The following is a 21705-nucleotide window of genomic DNA, read 5'->3' on the forward strand; positions in this document are numbered from 1 at the left end:
CCCCGTTTTCCCAGCAGCTGCTTTTCACAGCTATAGAATCGCTGATTATTCGAAAATATCACGTCACCGCATATCCACGACCTTTACCTAGTCGTGGTATCGTAATCGTCGACGTACTCCTCGTCGCTCTCGTCCTCGTCGGTTTGGTCGCTGAGAACATCGTCCAGGTCACCGTCCGAGTCACTGTCGTCATCGGCCAGGTCATCCTCGTCCTCAAGATCGTCCTCATCCTCGTCCACGTCCTCGTCGATGCCTTTTGGAAGCGGCAGGTCGACCGGCTTCTTTGGTTTTACATTTTCTGCAGATAAAAGAAGCATTAAATAATAGTAGAGAAAAAAGAAGAAGAAGAAAAAAAAAACGACAATACAACGTCTTACATGAGAGGAGGTATTATGCAATACCGGACCATGTCTCTTCTATATACTCGGTTGAAGGAGGTTTAAGCCTGAGGTAAAAAGTCGACAAGGATATAAATTACCAGCGAAACCCGTCGAGGATTGTGTATTCTCTTTTTCATCCCTGCGAAAGCTTGTCATTTTCTACCGTGAGCGGATAAACTCGCTGCTTTAATTCGCGTACATATTATATATATATATATATATATATATATATATATATACGTATACGATATACATATACATATATACAAGGAGAAAAAGTTGGCATGTATATACATATAAACGTATAATAATGCCAAATCGAATACTCTCGAAGATCCCTGGCAACGGCGCAGGCAAAGTCCTTTACGAAACGGCGCCATTTATCAGAATACCTTCCCATTCAAGGCGTTCCCCATTGTTTGAGGTCTGAATGGGGTTGTGCAGTAACATCAGCAGCGGTAGCAACGGCAGAGTCTGGTTATCGAGAGCGGATTTGGCGATAATACAAGCGGCATTTCGATACCCGCTATATTGTGCGAAATTTTACCGCACGGTCTTCTCTCGCTCGACAAGGCTCGTCTGATATAACAACGCCTGGGAAAATTTTCCTTTTTGATTTTACAATGCAAAATACATCCGCAAGAGAATCAGCCCGAAGAATACAGGTATACTACGTACCTAAATGCTAACGCGTATGCCGTAAAAAGCTGCAGATTTACCCGTGAAAATATTCAAGCGAATATAGAATATCAGGATCCGATATGCGGGTGAGTTTTTTCATTTTATTATTTTCAGGCTCGTTCTTCTCCTTCTCCCCCCTTGCTCCTACTTATACGTCGGCACAATTTTCAGCTCCCGGACTCTCGGTCATAAAACGTAAAAATTTCAAGGTTCGCGAGCTGTGAGCAGAAAGTTCTTTACACGTTGAAAAATCAGCGAATTTTACGAGTTCACTTTTCCACCAGCCGAATGTTTTCAACCACCGTAATAAGCGCGATGTCTATATCACGTGGCTTCGCCTTTTATCCCGCTATTCATTACAGTCGGGGGTGAAAATGAAAAATTACGGCTGATCGTTAGACGGAATGACGGCCGAAAGATGACGAAGAGTGTCGTTGGCACGGTAAGATCCTCGAGTGATGCACACGTGACCGCGACGCGGAAGAACTTTGCTGAAATTGTTGCATAATTTCAACGAACGCTAATTTGGCTCTGTTGCAGCTCGAGTTGTAACTTCGCTGCTAACTAGGTTCTCGAGTCGTTCCTTCACAGAGCATTCTCCGAGGACAGAGACGCGCCTCGTCTCTGATGAGTCGAGAACTTTATGGTCTTCACCGTCGGAGTGAAAAAACATGAAAAAAAAAGAAAGAAAGAAAAAAATCAACAACAAAAGACTGACCCGCAAAACTCAGCTCTCTGAAACACGCTGCATGCGCTGCAGCAGCAACGGTGCTGTTTCACGAATGTATGTGTAAATGCATACATTATACATACATGTATGTATATGCTGCTTTGGATACATGTATGTATCCTCCGCAGCGCTATGCCGCACTTTTTAAATAGGTCACGTGGCTCGGAGCCGTGCTACGTACACGTATTAATGTACACACATGCACACATAGGTACGTACAACACCTTCTATGCATTCCTCTCGGAGATATGTTATATTTCTTGTGATACGATATGTACACCTAGTTAAGCCCGTGACGCACGTGTGTCGCAGGCCATTTATAATACTCATCCTCATTGGTCGCTGCACACGTGGATTCTCTTGGTATGAGTTCGGAACGATGCTTGAAAAACCGAGTCAAGAATAACCCCGAAGTAACGTTGAGTCGTTCTTGATACGTACGTATAAAGTAGGTTTGGTGTAGGTATGTTTGTTCCATTATCCACAGACAGTGGGATCGGGTGAAAAGATAACGGTATAAGTTCGAGATTTGGGGATGATTTACCAAAATTCAAGATTACACGCAGTTACTCTGCGTGAATACCGATTGCATCTTTTTTTCATTCGTATAAATTCGTTATAAATTTATGTCAGGGTTCATTTCGTCGTCTCTCCCGCGGTGTAGAAGTATCGGAAAACGACGATGCACGTGAATCATAACGCGTGACACACCGTGCATCACGCGAGTATATAGCTGGATATGTGTCGTCACGTTCCGGCGATATTGGCCTGGAGAGAGAAACGTCCTCCCGTTATACCCTTATCAAATCCCTTCAAAATCCGCACACATATCCATCAGGGTTTCCTTCCCCGGTTGGTAAAGTACGTCACACGCCGCCACCTCTACAGACGCGTATAAAATTCAGTAAAACAGGTATCGTTGAAAAAAACTGTTCGAACATTGTTGGGATTACGATAAACGAGGTACGCCTAACCATTTTGCAACGCAAAATCAGTTTCTTTGGTTTACTCTACTTTTTTATTTAAACAAGGCTTTAACGTCAATTTATTCTTGCACAAGCATTAAATTTTCGCAACAGTTGCAAGAAAATCTAGTAACAGTGATCGTAATGGGAAAGAATAGTAACGGATACTAGAATCTCCGGTATCGTCTAGAAAATTAATTGTCGTTTTTCGATTGTGGTAAAAAATGAAAATAGTCAAGGACTGAGCGGTAACCGGAACTAAAAATTATACATGCATATACATCGTAGGTACAAGGTGTGCGGGACGTATTTTTGGCGTCAAAATTTTTCCACCCCTTTCGGTCAGACGCGAATCGTGACGGTGACGGTTTCGGTCTGCAGGCAAAGACGCCGAGGGGGTCCGAATCGCGCCGAACCTTCCCTGGTCCTCCACCTCCACCTCGTCTTCGTTCACCCTCGCCATCGCCGGCATCGCCATCGCGTACGACGCGCAGTCGTCAGCTTACATTATTGATTGCACGAGCAAGCCAGTCAACGACGAACGAAAAGCCTCCCTCCGCCACCGGCATGTGGGTGTGTCCGTCTGTGTGCGCGTATTATACAACCCCTGCCCACCCCTGTCTCTCTGTTCATTTAACACACCCCCCCGTTGGTTCGCCGTAGCCACTTCCACTTTGCACTGTCACTCCTTATTCTGCATAAAACCAACCCTTACCCGACTCCGGAGCTCTGGACCATATGACTCAAAGGGCTCGTCGCCACCGATCATTTCTCATGCACCGCACCCCCTTTTGTACACATCCATGGACTCGCAGCGTAAACATTCCGTTCGCGCTTTCTTCGTTGCAGACGAAGTTTTCATCGCGTTCGCTCTTGCTTTTTGACGTGTTTTCTTCTTTTCTTTTTTTTTTTTTTTACACCGCTCATCGCGTTCATTGTTCATTGACGCATCGTTTCGATCATTCAAATTTCATCACATCCGGACCAGCTGTAAAAATCGATTGCTATATTGAGGATTCCATTTGGATGTCGTAAATGGCACGCTTACAACAGCTGTCCTTTATTTCTTTTTTTTTATCCCGAATCGGAGTCTCTACTGTTTTTCGCTTCTTCCAGAAACGTCAAAATTTTCCTCCAGCGAGATTGTCGTTTGCGTTTCTTTACGAGACGGATATTGTCTCAACGCTAATTTTCACGGTACTCAAGTTCTTTTAAAATTATTTAATTTAATTTTCAAGTATACAACCGTATTGTAGAAAGGATTATCGCTGAATTTCATTTTTGTTCTTTTCCCTCAATCCTGAATCTTGCGGGGCGTGGTAGAAGTCTTCTTAAAGCGTTGTAGGACGATTTCGTCGTTTTTCCGTTGCACCCAGCTGCAATGCAGCTTTATGAGATATAATATATGAAAATCAATAACTCCAAGAAAGACGCGTTCAAACTGTTGAATATAATACACACGGACGTATTGCGGAAATGGAAGAAAGAAAATATATAACTCCGTTTAACCAGGATACAGACGGATAAGAACACGGACCAGAAAAAATCCCTGAGACTTATCACGCTGTGATTGTATCTCTCTCTGCAGGATTTGGACGTGCTGTGCGTCGACCCTTCGTATTCGCTCGTTCAGACCTTCGTTCTGTCAATCAGTTACTCGATTCGGCCGTTTATTGGACATTCCGTTAACCCGGGAAAGCAATCGAGAGGGACAAAATCCCTCCAGCCTATGTACGAGAGCATAGAGTGGATGGTTGTAGCTTGATTTCACGACTGATCGGAGAAGGTTGTAGGTTGTATACAGTTGTCCCTGTAAATGATAACTTTCGCAATTGATTATACCTGCACAGTTCTTCAGCTACGGTAAAGATACACGACGCACGAATCCTGGGAAAAGATTCCCTTCCTCTTCTTCCCGAGTATTGCACAGGTACGTACAAATCGTGTTATAAATCTTCCTTATCAATTTGAGCGAAGAAATTTCGCCGCGGCTTGGATGGGTTTGGTACAAAGGTATGCTCCAGGGTTTAAAGAAAATAGGAGAAGGGAAAAAGAAGTTTTTAAATAAACTAAAATAAAATATAAAGGATGAGGGACCACTTGAGCTGGTCGAAAAGGGCGACAAAAGTTCATTGTTGACCTTGAATTATTCAACGTTCCGATGTGTAAAAGTCAAGCACGTCACCGCGGGCGGGACGCGGATTTTCAGGTCGATTCTTCAACTGGAGAGTGACTTTGAATATAAAAATACCTTATACACCCTGACACATCGATTATACACGGCTCGGGTCTGGTTCGCAGTCTCGCTCTCGTGAGTGTGACGCCGATAAAACCCAACCCCGTCACGACCAATGCTTGGAAGGTGAAGAAATTAGCAAAGTTTTAGGGGTGGTTCGTTTCACACCGTATATACGATATACGCTTCTTGAGGGATTTATTTTTTTATCTTTTAATTGTTCTTTCTCTTCTTTTTTTTTTTTCTTTCATAGGACTGAAAATTCGCACGTGCGTGATTTAACGCATAATTAATCCTTTGTGCGATATACTCACCCTTGAGGTGTTTGGGACAGCAGACGAATTCGACACCAGAAAATAGGGATATGCCGCAGGGTAGAAGCATGGCGAAGCTCCGAAGGTTCATATTTCGCTCCCGGCAGGTATCGGCGGCGGTTGAATTCCACCTGTGATGCGGAAGAGAGAGAGAGAGAGAGAGAGAGAAAGGGGGGGAAAGAAAGAAAGACAGAATAATAACGTGTGCATAGAAAGAGAGACGAATATGAAAAACGGCATAAAAGAGGATAGGCGTGATGAATGGCGATCGTTTAGCCCGAGATCCTCTTTCGCCACTCGATCATATTACTACAACAACACCGACAACTGTGTACAGCAGGTGTGTGCACAAAATTTCGCATTCACGAGCCTTTAACAATGCAGTGAACTGGAAACTCTCGGCTTTATCGCTTTGCCCGGATTTCGGACGGCTCGTTATAGCATAAATTATGTATCAGGTCGATACGTGAAATTGTCACACCGCGAAGGATAATTGAGAGGAGAATATGAAAGAAAGATACGGACGGAGCAAATCGTACATTCTTTTTCGTTACGTCGGGTTGGTTCAAAAAAATTCTATCCACGCTGTGGATATTCCCTTATTCGTTAACCCTTCGAGTCACGCGTTGTTGTGCCGAATCGAAATTTGTAACAAGATAGTATTCTATGGTTTTTGGACTCGCTGGTTACGAATCTGAATATATATACGATAATAATTTACATTACATCGCAACAATTACCCTCGAGTATTGAAAAGCTCTTAGTCCGCCATCAGAAATAGCAAAAAACCGATAAGAAATATATTTTCAAAGTTCTCTAAGTATGCGAGAAATGGATATAGAATAGGTAGTAAGAATACTTGCCACTATAACTCAAAGGGTTAACAATGCATACAGAAGAATATCATACCGAAGACATCGACGGTTCGGTACGAATATTATAATATACGAGAGAACGAACCGAAATCGCTTAATTTCCTTTGCTTTTTAAATTTTAAACCGAATACCGTCCCGATAATCCCGCTGGTGTGCAAATTTCCTGTTGTATCTTTCAATGCCGATCCTCTGATTATTAGAAAAGGGCCCGAGATTACTAAAAATAGGTAAATTAAATATCTACCTGTGAGATTCCCAGCATTTCGTGTGGTTGTGAAGATGATCGAAGAGACAACCTTCCGGTACGAGAAGAGCATCGCTTTGGAACGGACCCTCTGAAAAGCACAAGATCAAAGATGAACAAGCCTGTTTCAACGACACGTTCCAATTCTACGATACCCGATGCGTCGAGAGACCGGAGCACAGACGACTATACGACAATGCCGGAGCAAATCGATCACGTTACAGGTCTCGACTTTTCCCCGGCAACTCGCGCTAATTGCCTGTATACCTAATGAATATTGAGATCGTGTCTGGGCGAGGGTTTAATTTTCACGCCCGCTGCACGATCGAACCACCCGAAATCCAAGGATATTGCACAATTTGCCAGTTCCTTTGGAGCTCGTACAAGGAGGACACATCGCGTATCCAGCGACGTTTGTACAACAAGCGACTTAATACCTACGAACGTTAATCCGAATTTGATTGGCACTGGGAATTAGCGAGAGTGACGTTGAAAGCATCCGAGCGTTTTCGCGGTCTCTGCGTGTTTGTATCCGTGCAAACATACACACACACACACACGCTTCGGATCATCCCGCATGGAAATTCCCACTCACGACAGACGCCCCTTGGGTATAATTTACGCGAGATCCCTCACTTCGTCTCTTCCGTAACCTCTACAAAGTACAAAGGTACGTACGTGTACGTAGGTCTACACCTAAAAGTCGAGCTTCGAACGAGCGGCGACGGGTGTGGTGATAACACTCAACACAAAGAAAAAAAATAAAATAAAATAAAAAAAAAAAAAAATCGCGCATATTATACCTCAACGCGTTTATACACTAAAACTTTTTTTCTATAAAAATTACAGGTTTGATTGTATGAGATCGTTTTTCAAAGCTGATATGATAACGCGCAACGAGCGCCAAATTTCGCTGAAAAATACAGACGGGGGTTTCAAATTGTAATTCAATTTTTTTTTTTATTTCACCGTTCGTATATTCGATATACACTGCTGTCTGAGCATTTGTAATTAAATATTCACCCGAGGTGTAACTCACCGTTACTTTGTAATTATTCTTCAATTAAATCAGTTTCTCAGCTTCAATGAAATATGTTTGATCTAGTAATTACTCGTTTTATTTTTTTTATTTTTTTTCTTTAATTTTTTTACCTCAACTTCTACGTTAGTCATAATTTTCACGAAATTTCGTTCGGACCTCGAAATGTTTCAACGCAACATTCTTCAATCGAAGGACCCGCAGGACACACGCGTACCTGTACGGTATGAAAATTTGATTACCCCGGAATTCCGTGAGATGCGAGAACAAAGCGATTGGCGGATTCGTCGCTTTCGGCAAAGCCTCTGGCAATTTCCACAAATGAGACAATCTCGCGTCGCTGTCCGTAACGCTACGATATATCTCGCGACTCGTAATACAAATACAATTACAAAAGCTATGCGCGATTCGCGTGTCTAACGAGACGATAAGTTTCAGGATACACGCGCGTGTATCTTTCAAATACGTATACATATATTATAAAAATGTACGCGAAACTCGTGTGCCGATCGTCGACATGACGTATTGACGCGAAACGAGGATTGGCAATGGATATTTATAAGGGGGAAAACTCGAATGCCACGTGTGTTATTGAAATTCAATCCGTACACATTCGTACAAATGTGATACACGCCCACACACGCATATATATATATATATATAGGTGGGTGGCTTTCCTACGTTAGGAAAAATCGAGAACAGAAACGCGATGTACAGTTCGAGCAATGAAGAAACTCTTTGTGATTTGTTTACGGCGATGAATCGATGGGTCGTATAAAAAATAAAAAAAAAAAAAAGGAGTATCGGCTTTTCGTCCGCCTCTGTGTTCGAATACCGGAAAGATGGGAAAGGGTCGGGTCGTTGCTGCAATATTTCGCGAGGTGCCGGGATCACCGTGCGAGAGTAAAAGAGAACGAATCGAGTTAGGAAATTTGAGAACAAAACGAAAGAAAAAAAAAAAAAAGCTCTCAATTATTCTCGTCACTCTACGTCCTTCCTCCGTTAATTTATAAGCTGAAGACGACACAATATCGTGTCTGGTAAATTCGGCAGTTATATCGAGGGTGAAACCGCAGAGTTTGGACGAAAAAAAAAAAAAAAAACGGGAATATCAACCCCATGGAGGGTGTCGCTTATACTCGCGGCTTACGGAGCCCCGTAGCTACTGTTCTCCTTATACTTTTTCTTTGTCTTTTTCTTCTTGCCAAACTTTTCTCCCTTGTATTTATAAATAAATCTACGCAACCCCCGCGTCCCGTATTGTTAGGTCGACATTTACAGCCTGCTATACATATATATATATATATATATATATATATATATATATATATATATATATATATATATGTATACTTGAAATATTCTGTATATTATGGCGAATTGGAAAGGTTGAAATATGCTCTTTCCGAATCGTTTATCAGGGTCACCTGCGGATGTATTTATAAGGGACGTATCGTATAATATACATATATATACATATATCAATATACATATTATACGTATTAAACCGTTTTATCGAATTAGGGAAAAGGAGCCGTGTTTTTTCCCTTGTGTCATTTTTTTTTTTTTTTTTTATCTTATATGCCCTCGTTCCCCGATTATGCCATCCATATTTCTGCTTCCATAACGCATAACATCTCCAATCCACGAGATAAAAAATATTGCAACTCTACGCCGGAATTTTTATCAAGTCCACGCGACTAAACTGTTGTGAAAAACAAAATAGAGAAATAATTATAATCACTGTGGCTTAAGATGGAAAGTAAGAAAATAAAAAAAAAAAAAAAAAACAGTGAAACTTGTGTGTAAATGACGATGGATTAATTAGCAAAAATGAACAAAAAAAAAATTAGCATAATACGCCATCACGTTGCGTCTATAATAATAAAAAACGCAGAGATGCGAATTATCCAAATTTTTCGTCCTCGTAATTATAATTGTATTTATATTACAATTATCCTTATTGCAGAATACAGCGAGATTTTCCAAAATAGTAATTCATTTTCATTTTTTTCTTTTTCACATTATTATTATTATACCTTAACAATTTGTCAAAGTACCTTGAATCTAGCAGAGTAAACGGCTAGCGTTTGTAATTTAATTTCAGTAATGACTGAAAAAATGACCCTAAACAAGACAACGCGAAACGGTAAAGTTCCGTAATTAGATCATTTCATGCAAGAGGAAGAAAGAAAACAACAGAATTCGTCACGTTAAACGATCGCGATACAGATCGGAAAATTTCGCGCGTCTTCAGCTATACTTACCTTGGCGTATAAGAAACAATACGCCATTGATGTAAAATTTGCATCGCGATCGACGACGACGACGGAGTGTTTGAATCACGTTTGAACGGATACCTACTTGTGACGGTGACGTAATTCGTCGCCAGGCGCCGCGAGCACCTCAGGTAGGTAGTTATAAATTTAAGGTGAAGGTGTACGTAATAATCCGTGAGTTTTAGGTCGCGACGTCGTCGGCGAACCGCGTTTCGGCGGCATTGTCGCGTCTTGTGATATACATACATACATATATATATACGTGTACACGTATACCTTTGGCCGAATTGTTGTGACACAAAAAAGCGATCTTGTTCTACGAGCATCGGAACTTCAATTTCTAAAATCTAATCTTCTACAGTGTTTTTCAGTTTCAGTATATCGCAACTGTTTTTTATTTTTCAAAAGGTCAAAAGGTATTCAAGGATCTCGAATAACCTTTGAAGGAGTAGATTTATCATAAATTGATAACGAGATTTTTTTTTTTTTTTTTTTTTGTAGAGCGTCAAATGCCCGACAAAAATACGTTCTGTGGACTTGTCGGTAAACTAACGCGTCGACGAGTTATAAAACTCCAGATTTTGAAAACAAAATTTCCCATGTTATTTAAACGAAGGCACCTCTAAATTAATTAATATTAGAAACTGAAACTTGGACAGCATCTTTTTCACCTCATTTCGAACAACATATTTTCGGCTTGGATTTAGAAAAAAAACAAAACAATAAAAAATAATCTAAATTCTCCGCGTTGTACGATTATTGTTCAGGTAAAAAAAAAAAAAAGTTGCCAAATTTTCTCCCCTCAAGTATAATATATCAGAGAAAATTTCTCGAACATTTTACTACCACCGTAAACAGCAAGAACACGCACACGCGTTAGCGTGCGATAAAATGCCGAAATCTCAACTTCCACATGTACAGGTATACGCACGTACACGTAGTAAGTCATTAGAGATCCTTTGACGTGAAATTCACACGTGGCTTGGAACGTACATAATTATAGATCCCTTTGATCGTCTTTTATACCTACGTATAATATAATGGCATACACAATACGCTCTCAGTCCATTAGGCTTGCTTCGCCTGTGAGGATATATTGATTTTCTTCACACGTAGGTCGAGACTTTTTTTACGTTTGGTACGTACATACGTACGTGCGATACAACGATACGCGGACACGTCTATCGACCCCGCGAATCGCTTCCGACACGTATTCGCGAGACTAGCCGAACGAAGAAGGCGGGCAGAATCGTTGCAAATACTGCAAGGTGGTGCAATAATATACGGGAAGCATTGAACCGGGGAATGAAATGCCGGTGTTGCAAACACCGACGTCTTCGTCGGCGTATCTCGTGCGGGGACGAGGCTTGGTGCACCCTTGGGCTCGTGCCATCCACTCGTTGATCGAGGGGCGTATTAATATCGTTTGGTGAACGAGTCGAGGAGGCACGGCAGCCGCCTGTGCGCCAAAGTCTCTGACTCACTTTGACGGAAAAAGAATTTTCTCTCGGCCGCGGCGTCTCGGAGTGGTTCTAATCGCGGGCAAAGATACGCCGAGATATATATATATATATATATATATGATATAACATATATGCGTATGTAAGAATGTTCAACTATTTTCAATATTTACCTAAACCGAAAGATGTTACAGTTATGAAGATAAAATTAAAGTATGATTTTTTTAACTGCAATACATCAGAAAATGTAAGGTGTGTTGGCGGGGTTGACGTTTTTTTGAGGCGAATTTGAAAAGTTCCGAAAACGCCTAATTCCGAATTATTTGGTGGTGAAAGTTGAAGCGAAGATGTCAAGCTTTGAAGAAACAACAGAATTTGGAGTGGTCGGTAAGCCGACGGGTCGATGTTCCGAAAATTCAAGTTACGATAGCGCAAATTTCCGAAAAGTATAATTGCGGAAAATAAAGTTTGGTTGGGGTAAAATTTACTCAAGGAGTGGGTGCAAAGAATGAGAAAATCAAAGTGGTGAAATTTCACGAAGACAGAAGTTTACAGAACTGAAAATCTTGGATCATTTGGAATTCCGATGTTTCAGATTTTTTAATTTTTAAAAAAACCTTTCGGCATTTTGTCCCTTCGGAACTTTTCACCTTCGGAACTTTGATTGTCGAGTTTTGAACCATTCGTAACTTTGATGTTTCGTCAACGTTTGATTTCTTTGCTTTAAGTTTCGCCAGCAAAATATTCGGAATTTGGCGCTTTCCTAACTTTTCAAATTCGGAACATCAACCCGCGACTGTAAATGTGTTACTATTATCGCTATGATTGTTGATTACGGTCACTTATACCATATTTTATTGTAATTATTGCGATAACAATTTGACGTTGGCTCGACGATAAATTAACGTCTCAGCTTCGTTTGACTGAATAAAAACGCACGAGTTAACGAAAGAAAGAGGTATTACAAACATTGCGACAATCGGAAAATATTGTTCAAGTGCTCAAATTTATAATAATATTTAAATCATCGTATCGATATCAATAAATTTTACCAGAATTTTTCAATTTCTCTGCTATAACAATAGTTTTTTCTTCTTCTCGTATAATTATAAGAGTTATTTTCCACGCGGTTGGGTTTACACGGCTAATCCGCGATGCACGCCAAAGAATTTCACCTTTGTCGAGTGCGGGCGAATGGCTGGCATAAACTTACCGAGGCATCGATAGGGCCGAACCCATCGTGAAAGCTTGCACTTGGTTCGTCCGGGTTTGCACCATCCGCTCACTCTGACGTAGTGGGTAGACTCGACGATGTTCGTTATGTCCCGGCTCGGGTAAGCCTGGAAATTTACGAGAAGATGGTTAGTTTCATTAAAATCGTCGCACGACGTCGAGCTTATCGTTAGTCGCGTCGCCGTGACGATGCGTGTTTAGAAAAAAATTATCGTTACTTCGCCAAATATGCCTGTCTGAAATTTAGGATTAGTAACCAACGAAACACGTCGATCAATGTATTTCGAAAAGCAGACTCTCTGAAAGTGCAGATTTTCAACATTGTAGAGTAACGAATTTCTTGCCGTTGTTTCGTTTCGTTCGTTAACCTCGCTGTAACTTCAGCCTGATCGTTTTCTCGCGGATAAATGGGGGGGAAAAAAAAAGAAAAGAAAGAACGAAGAAGAAGAAGAAGAAAATCGCGTCACTCTTCCCGAAGAAGCCTGCACCGGCAGATTGAATCATATCTGCAAGAGCAATTGCCGCGACTTGTGCCGTTCGCTAAGCGATGCCGCACTTTTCTCGAGATTTTTACTTTTTTTCCTACATCTACTTCTTTCCTGCTTTTATTTTCCCTTCTTCTATCTCTTCCCTTTCGCCTCGGATTTACGAGTCCGGAAAACGCGCGTTAAGGTGAACACGAGATAAGGGTGATTTTCCAGACAGTGAATATAGCTCCTTACGATTATACCTCATATGTCCTCCATATACATATGATATGTCATCCAATGTCCAACAGTGGCAAGTATGCTTACCATCTATTTTGTATCCATTTTTGGTATACTTAGAGAACTTTGAAAATATGTTTCTTATCGGTTTTTTGCCATTTCTGATAGTGGACTAAGAGGTTTTCAATACTCGAGAGTGATTATTGCGATGTAATGTAAATTATTATCGTTGGAAACAAATTGATTGAAAAAAAATCGTGAATATTGAAGGAATAATTCATTTCCGAGAAAATCACCCCTCTACGCGTGCACGTGTTTTACATAAATTATAAGTTCTCGGGGTCGCTGATTACGAATCTGAAATCGGATTTTGAAACTTCGGTATGGCGAATCCGATCAGCGATCCGAAAAACTCGTGAATATAATTTTTTGATCGGGTTTGATTAAATTTGAAATTTTCGTGCACCGTATCGGATCCACGATCTCGAATCCTCAAAACCTAATTTCATATTCGTAATCAGCTAGTCGAAAAACCATGGAATACCATCTCGTTACGAAACTTCACCCGGCATAACAATTTGTGACCAAAAGAGTTATAGGCGTGAGAAAATGGCGAGACTGCATCGCCCGGCGCCTGCTGCAGCCGTAATATCCTACGACATGTATAAATCTATACGTATACGTATATAAGTGGTCCAATATCGCGCCTTACGGCACGTTACTTTGTCTACACACACACGCAGGTATAATATCCCGCACATGTGTATGTAAATTATGTGTACAAGATTAGATGCGCTTCGGTTGGTAGATACGTAGATCCGTAGGTACGTAGGTACGTAGGTGGGCAGGTATAAGGTATTTGCGTGGGTGTAAACCGACTCTTTTTAACCAGACGACGACGGCCTGCCTCCTGCACTTTGACGCTGCGTTTGTTGTTACGTAGGTAACGATGTGTGATATACGAACATGCGTGCATACACGCAGTTTTATATTTTTTATATGCCTTTCCCTTCTCTCTCCACGTCGTTTGTAGGTGTAATTGTAAAATTTCGCGTACGCGACATACGATATTACGGCAGGAAAGTTTGCACTTCTTCTGCGGAAACAGTGTTGAAATGGAGAAAATTTATTTCGATTCGAAACAAATCTACACGCGAGTTTGAAATTTTATTACCCGCTTTCGTTGATCGCATTGTTTTTATGTCCGTAGACACTCAAAAGATCCGATTTATACGTTAGGTATAGTTTATACGCGGGGGCGCGAGCAGAATTACGGATGAGCAGAACAATATGTAAAATGGAGGTTTAATGGATTTTGTGAGTAAGTATACGAAGGCGAATGTACGGGGTAGGTATATAAGATTAACGATGTATTGTCCGCGTGTAATAGTCGATGAATAATCACCTCGTCTACTCGCCTTTGCTTGTGTTATTAAATTTCACAAAGTTGTCGAACAAAACTTGAAGAAAAGAAAAAAAATTCTTCGCTAATACTTTATCATCGTTACCGTGTTAATTTATATATTACACCGAAATGAAGAATAATCACTTACAATTAGCCCTTTAACTGACGTGCCTAATTAAGGTATCTATTATACTTATACGTTGTAGGTATTAGGGTGATCCTCACTCTTAGCCCAGTGAAATTTCTCGTTCCGACACTCTCTAAACCTGTTACAAATCATTCAAAAATAAACCTGTCTAAAATTTCAATCCTCCGTGGTTTTTCTCCATTCGGAGTTGATCCTCGGGAAGGGAAACGACAACATTTTCAAGAAACAAAATTTTTTTTCCCCCTTCTCTCTTAGTGACAGGCGTAACAAAATTTTCTACTAATTCTTCTAATGGTTTCCGTCGAATTATTTCTCCAGAATACGACGATTGGACGACAAAATTTGAAATCGCAAATTTTTCGTACAATTATCAGTAAAAAAAAAAAACGCGTCCACTTTTTAATGATTGTTTAAACGGAACCGCGATTTGATCAGCCTGCAGTTGGTTAAAATACTTGATTATCTAAATTAAAAAACAGTGTCTCGAGATGATACAGCAAAAAATTTCAATCTTCTAATTTTTTTCCCCCATTTTCATTCTCTCCCTCTCTATAATTCAATTATAAACTTCGCTCAGGTAAAAAGAAACTCAGAAATATATAAGCGACATTCTCTACAGGTACGATACTCTATATGTATAATCCACGGTGATAAAAATAACCGGGTTCGGTAGATAAAAAAGAGGGAAAGAAAAAAAAAAAAAAATAGACGGAAAAGCCGCCCCTGGACCGCAAGGGTTGCAGAGTCGAAGACCGAAAGAATAGAGAGAGAGTGAGGACCAGACGTTGAAGATAAAAATCGACTCGAGGTAGAAAAGCTTGAAATAAAGATTCGAAGCAGAAGCACCAAAGTCCTGAATCGTATAATAGCCTGGCTAGCTCCGTCTCTATCCGTAACACATAGGTATGTACGTGTATACCACACACGTATACGTATACGTTAGAGAAAGGAAGGAACGATAAACGGACGAGTCTTGGAAAATTAAAAGCTACGCCCGCAGTCTCTGGATTCCAGATTCCGGAGTCTCGAGAAAGTCTGTATAACGTATACTACGTACGCGTATACCTGTATATTGTATAAACATATACACACGTACGTTTCTACATACTTACACACCCCGAAGGCGTTACAGAATTTAAGACACAATATCGGCATCCGTCCACGTCTATTACCTTATAGGTACCCCACCTACGTCTCACAGCGTGGCATTCAACGCGAATCGTATGGTAGCGAGGAATTGACGACGAAGAAATGTTCAGCCTTTAAAACGAAGAATTCTTTTTGCCAGGGTATAATAACTCGTGAGAAACGTCCGAGAAAATGTTCACCGAAGTCCGTCAAACCGTTCCACGTTTTTACAATAGTTGATTTGAATTTTGGATAAATCCATTTACAACGAGGAGTCGATTGGTTTTCAAAAAAAAAAAAACAAATATAGAAAATACCCAAGTTATTAATTTGAAAATTCTTTGCCATGCCGACACAAATTTCACACCGAAAGTAAGAAATATATAATACAATATTCGAAATTTACGTTCGCGTGTCGTACGAAGTGTATGTGATAAAATTCATTACATATCCAATGCTCAACGGTAATTAGTAATTACCAATTTGAGAATATGGAATACCCAACGCTGGCACTTCGGTGCGTTGACTCCCGTGGTATCTATACAATATATTTACCTCCCATTTCTCCCTCCGGCTCGAATAAACGAACCAACGAACCATGGAAGAACCAACCAACGAACCAACCCACCCACCAAACCAGCAACAGCAGCCAGGAGTAAGTGGAGTGACTCAGGAAACAGTCACCTCGAGTCACATACCGGGTGACGCGATCGAGTCGCTGTCTCCTCCCCCTTCATCCCCCTTCATCCACCTTTTATCCCTGCCTATACGCACCCTTGATGTAATATTAGGAAGGTATAGGTTACAGGAGAGGACGAGGACGAAGAGGACCCGCAAGCAGCGCGAATAAAATAACGTCGGACTAGCTTTTATTTTCGCGATACATCCGGACATATTGTATCGTATACCTATGCACTTGCGTGCCCTCCTCCTGGCGAAAAAAACCACTTTCCGAAATTGTATATCGAAATGAAATTGGGCACGACGTATGTCTTAGGTGTATATAGGCGTGATACAACGACACGGTATACGGTGAGGCATTCGACGCCGAATCGAATTTTTATTTTTTAGGTTTCATGTACGGCGTACGAAAACCACGGATTTGATTTTTACCGCTCTGAAAAACGGGGAAACCCGTTTTTCGAAATTTTCTCACCAATTCTTTGTTGAAAAATTAGAATTTTTACACCAAGATGGATGTTAAGAGGCGAGACAAGTAATTGCAAAGTGATGAAAATTGAATTGACCGTGAATTTGTATGTTTTTTTTTTTTTTTTAATTTATATATTCGACTCGATTTTTCCCCACTTTTAAATTACTCGTTCCGCCTAGACGTTTCTTTCCTTTACCTTCGATTCTTTCTTCCCTTTCTTAGTCTTTGACGTAATTTTCATTTTCGCTCTCCCTTTTATCACCTTTTACTTTAATTTCTCGTCGGTTTCGACAGCGGCGCCGTTGCGACGCGACGTGTAGAATCGAATGCAAAGGCGTGTCGAGGGACGATGAGGGGGTAAGTCAAAGAGGGGTGGTGCGATGGTCGGATCGTTTGAAAAGCTTCGCGAACCGCGCAGGCATCCAATTCTTCTCACCGCGGGTAATTGAAAATTATATCAACGACAAGTATTATCGAAACACAGAAAATGTCATACTACAAATATACAACCGCATAACGTGTATGATATCAAGTGATAACTTTGCGCTTTTACGTACAATGATAATACAAGTGTCTTCGTTTTCTCATTTTACTTCTCCATTCAACGAGCTTTTCAACGACTTTTACCTACAGTATATTATGTATTTTATTACTACACATACAATAACATCTCTTTCGGAACTGAAACGCTTCGAACTCATTTTTACGTTCCATGTATCGCACTATAGAATATATATTTTACGTACAACCTTTGGTATTAAGTTTATATTTGTTTCAGAAATTTTTACTCTTATTTCATCTTCTTCTTCTTCTTCTTCTTCTTTCAATTGTTATTAATACAATGTAAACTGCGGGCTAAATTATAACTTGTTGGAAATAAAATTATAAAAATTTCGGCTAACGATTTATTGTAGAGGAAATTTCCGTCCTCTTGTAAAAACTCACCTGTTTGCAGTACTCGAGGATCTCGAGTTTGTCTGTCAGGCAACCCTTCTTGTCGGTGGACGAGACCCATCTACCTTGATCGCCGATGTGTTGCGTCAAGTAGGTTTCACCCGCCTCGCAGAGTGTCGCAACCTTGATGAGATATGCGAACAAAGATGCTTGCGATAAGTATGCATTGTCGTTGATATCGACGAAAAAATAAAAATAAAAAAAAAAAAAAAAACAAACACAAAACTAACGTTTCTTCTTTTCACGTATTTATTTATGTATTATTTTTAATTAAATTCCTACGGTTTTCGTTCTGCATATCAAATCAAGCAAGCCTCGAAAGCTCGACCGCAATGAGATAATATTATTTCATGCATAATTAAACGGACCCGGTAAATTATTCATTTCGTGCTTCTTTTTGACCTCTAAAAACCGACGATGAATTCTCCTCCGACTTTCGTTTCAATTAGAGAATAAACAATTTAATGTTCAAAGGGGTTTTCATACCATATTGTGATAATTTGCAGAAACGAAAAACTGGATCTATTATATACTACGAGTTTTACACGGTGTACATAATCACGTGTCACAGTTATTTATATGCTTATAGAGCAAATTTTTTCGCGATGTATCTCGTTTATTAGTGGCGGTGAGTTTTGCAGAGCTGTGCTGTAATATTGATCATGCACAAATAAGTTCCAAGAGCTTCGTTACTCGGCACACAAAGTCTTTCATAATTTCTGCAGGGGTGGAACAGTTCCCTTAATTATGTATATACATACACATATATACATAAATATCTAGAGTAAACACTGTTAAACACTTGAATGCTTTTTTCCAATTACCTGAGGTTCCCACCTTCCGCCGGCTGGTGCCAATTCAAGTCTCTCCGAAACAGCCTGAAACAAGCGATAGAAAACACGCAAGCATTAATTACCGGCCATGGAATTATCCAGAAATTTGTCGAATTGAATAAAAAAAATTGATAAAAAAAAAAAAAAAAAAAAGAAAGAAAGAAAGAAAAATAAACCAACAATGTTTTACACAACGTCATCGGTGGTACGATTGGCAACATTTGCACGTAGAAGTAATTCAACGAAGGAACATATCATAATAAAGCGCTAAATGAATATGATAAACTCGTACGGAGATGTAAAATATGAGACGTATACGTAATTGAATACTGGTCTGCAGGTAGGTATATTATATTATATATTATTAAATTTCGCAACGGAGGCAGAATTCAGCGCGTATATTACGTCTGCGGCGCGGAACGATGAACTCGCAAAGCAGGATATCGAAGGATAAGAACGACTTCATCCCAGCGCCTGATAGAACCGACATACATACCTCTATATATATATATATATATATATATATGTGTGTGTGTATAGATTATATATGTTACATAGAAGATGATAGCGGGACGGGCTGATGGAATATCGATTGTCAGAATTTGCAGAGCGACGACGAAGAAGTGATATTAGAGGAGCGACTGACCTCATCGCGGTACGTAAAACGACGTCATCGAAACACGAGTGACTGTAATTCAACCGTTTGCGAAACGTCGAACGCTCATTAGTGGGTATCCAATTTATCTGAGAGAAACGAATTAACGTTTTTAAATTTCCGTTTTTCATGCGTTATTTTAAAAACAAAACGACGGTGGATCAACCGCTGGAAGGATATTTTTAACCTAGAATAAAAAACGAGAGAGATTTTGAAAAAAGTTGCAAAAATGCAAGAGGAGATATTCAGTTTCACAAATATGGCGTCAATTTGAAGGGAATAGGTTTTATTCTTGTGAAAAAATCGGAATTTATATGTACCTCCTACAATCCTATCTTGTCTGAAAAAAAAAGTAAATAAATGAAAAATAAAAAATAGAAAAAGATTGTCAAGACGAAAGAATAATTGCGCAGCCACGTCGTCGGATGCATTTTTTACAAATGAATTTCAACTTCTTAACGACAAAAGTTTGGGGATTTTCACGAGTACGTTGGTTGTTAGGTAGGTACTTTTTAATAATAATTTGCGTTGTAGCATAATCGTGTTCTGGTTTCTCGAAACGAGGCAACGGAGGCCCGCCTTATTCCCTCCTCCCCTTATTTCCTTCCGCTGGTGAATAAAATAATTATAACTTGCGTATATTCGGAATATCCAATGAGAATTTACGCGTACGCATATCGGTATATGTTACATGCGATAAGTATGTTCGTACACGGATACACGTAAGTGAAGCGAATAGAAAGAGAGAGTAAGCGAGAGGTTAAACAAACGTTAAACTCTATCAGATTCTACTTTAAACTTTACTTTTTAGGAGGAGGTACGAGGTACCCTGAGTCCGAATTGCCCTCAAAATGGCCGACGGAACGGACTCGGTTCCTTCGAAGGATCGATATAACATAGCCACGTGTAATACCGAAGTTTCGAAGCGTGTGATAAACGCCCCGGACGCTTTACGAACGTCTCACAATTTATTAATTAAGACCCGACCATCGACCACGATGTCCGAGAAGACTGTTATACAGAGTCAGAGAAAATAAAAAAAAACCACATTCGATACGCAAAATCAAAATATTATCACAGATTCTATCTTTCAAAACATTCGTTAGCGTGTATAGTTGTTGGGAAAAATTTTGCCAACGTGTACGCGTAGGTTCGATTTCGATTAATTTTTAAAATCAATAGGGAATGATATGCGAATGTCGGAGCTTGGGAAATGTTCTTTTATCACGTGTATTCGGGATGCTCGATTTATCATTCAAGTCTCATCTGCGGAATCGCGAACGTGGGTTTAACAATTTATATCCAAAGTCCGAGAAGACAGGGAAAAAGTGTGCGTCGGAAACAAGCCGGCAGATACGAGCCTGCGTAGAATATTTGAAACCACGTTTCTCACTCTGCGTATAGTTAATGTAACCCTTACGCTTCACACCGGGGTTAAAATAAGCCCACGTCATGTTCGCCGTAAGTCCCATATGACAAACATCCAAAATAAACTCATTTCATCGAAGATAAATAATGAAATATCGTAAAAATCGTTGTTTCGTTATACTTAAAAAAATTCAACCTCACTCAATTAAACAGTTGTACCTTTTTTTCATCCCGCAGCATGTCCATATCTTTTTTTTTTTTTTTTTTCGTAAAAAGTATCCCTGTCTTGAGAGTGACTCAGTCAATCTTTGGTTCGAAATATTAAAAATTTAGTGAGTTATGATTTTTTAAGTAGAACGATCCATTTTCCCGGTTTTTTATCGTTTTATGAATTTTTTCTCCAAATTCAGATGCCAATTTCATTTTTCTAAAAATAACTAACTTGCCTTGAAATATCATAGTTAACAAAGAGTATCCCAGAATTTTTTCAAGTTGTTCGAATCGATATTGTGCAGCGTAAAAATAAAAAAACAAACATTTATCGCATAGATAGATAAACGTAAAATCCTCGTAGCTTCGCCCTCTTCGTATTACAATACGGATAAAAATAGAAGAGCGGATAAATATGGAGAATAATCGGGCAAAGAACACGCTACATCTCGAAAGTACAACACAGGTATAATCGCGATTGTAAGGATCAAAAGCATCGGGTTTGAGATGAGCTGGGATAAAAGGATTATTCGCGGTTCATCTGGCGCGCGATATGCGTTACGAGCGAATCATCGTCGCACTCGTTACAAACAATAAAGTAGGTATAATAAAACAAGCCACATCGTAGACCCAGGAATAATAATAACAGTTGTGGCTGTAACAGTGGCCTGGATTTCACAATCAAAACTTTTCCTGCGGAGGAATATA

The 21705-nt window shown here is 40.0% G+C and overlaps 1 protein-coding gene across 3 annotated transcripts in view; it reads right to left on the bottom strand.

Annotated features, from left to right (window-relative positions):
- The window catches only part of Appl (amyloid-beta-like protein), a 39450-nt gene that overhangs the window by 6562 nt on the left and 11183 nt on the right, over positions 1 to 21705 (bottom strand). For all 3 annotated transcript variants that reach the window (XM_046632393.2, XM_046632394.2, XM_046632392.2), the window contains exons 2-7: positions 18756 to 18809; positions 17923 to 18054; positions 12417 to 12543; positions 6426 to 6516; positions 5307 to 5437; positions 88 to 298 (exon numbers count right to left, since the gene is read on the bottom strand). In XM_046632393.2, the coding sequence (XP_046488349.1) occupies positions 88 to 298; positions 5307 to 5437; positions 6426 to 6516; positions 12417 to 12543; positions 17923 to 18054; positions 18756 to 18809 (746 nt within the window). The remainder of the gene's footprint in view (positions 1 to 87; positions 299 to 5306; positions 5438 to 6425; positions 6517 to 12416; positions 12544 to 17922; positions 18055 to 18755; positions 18810 to 21705) is intronic.

This window comes from Neodiprion pinetum, chromosome 6, assembly GCF_021155775.2.
Source record: "Neodiprion pinetum isolate iyNeoPine1 chromosome 6, iyNeoPine1.2, whole genome shotgun sequence".
Taxonomy (NCBI): domain Eukaryota; kingdom Metazoa; phylum Arthropoda; class Insecta; order Hymenoptera; family Diprionidae; genus Neodiprion; species Neodiprion pinetum.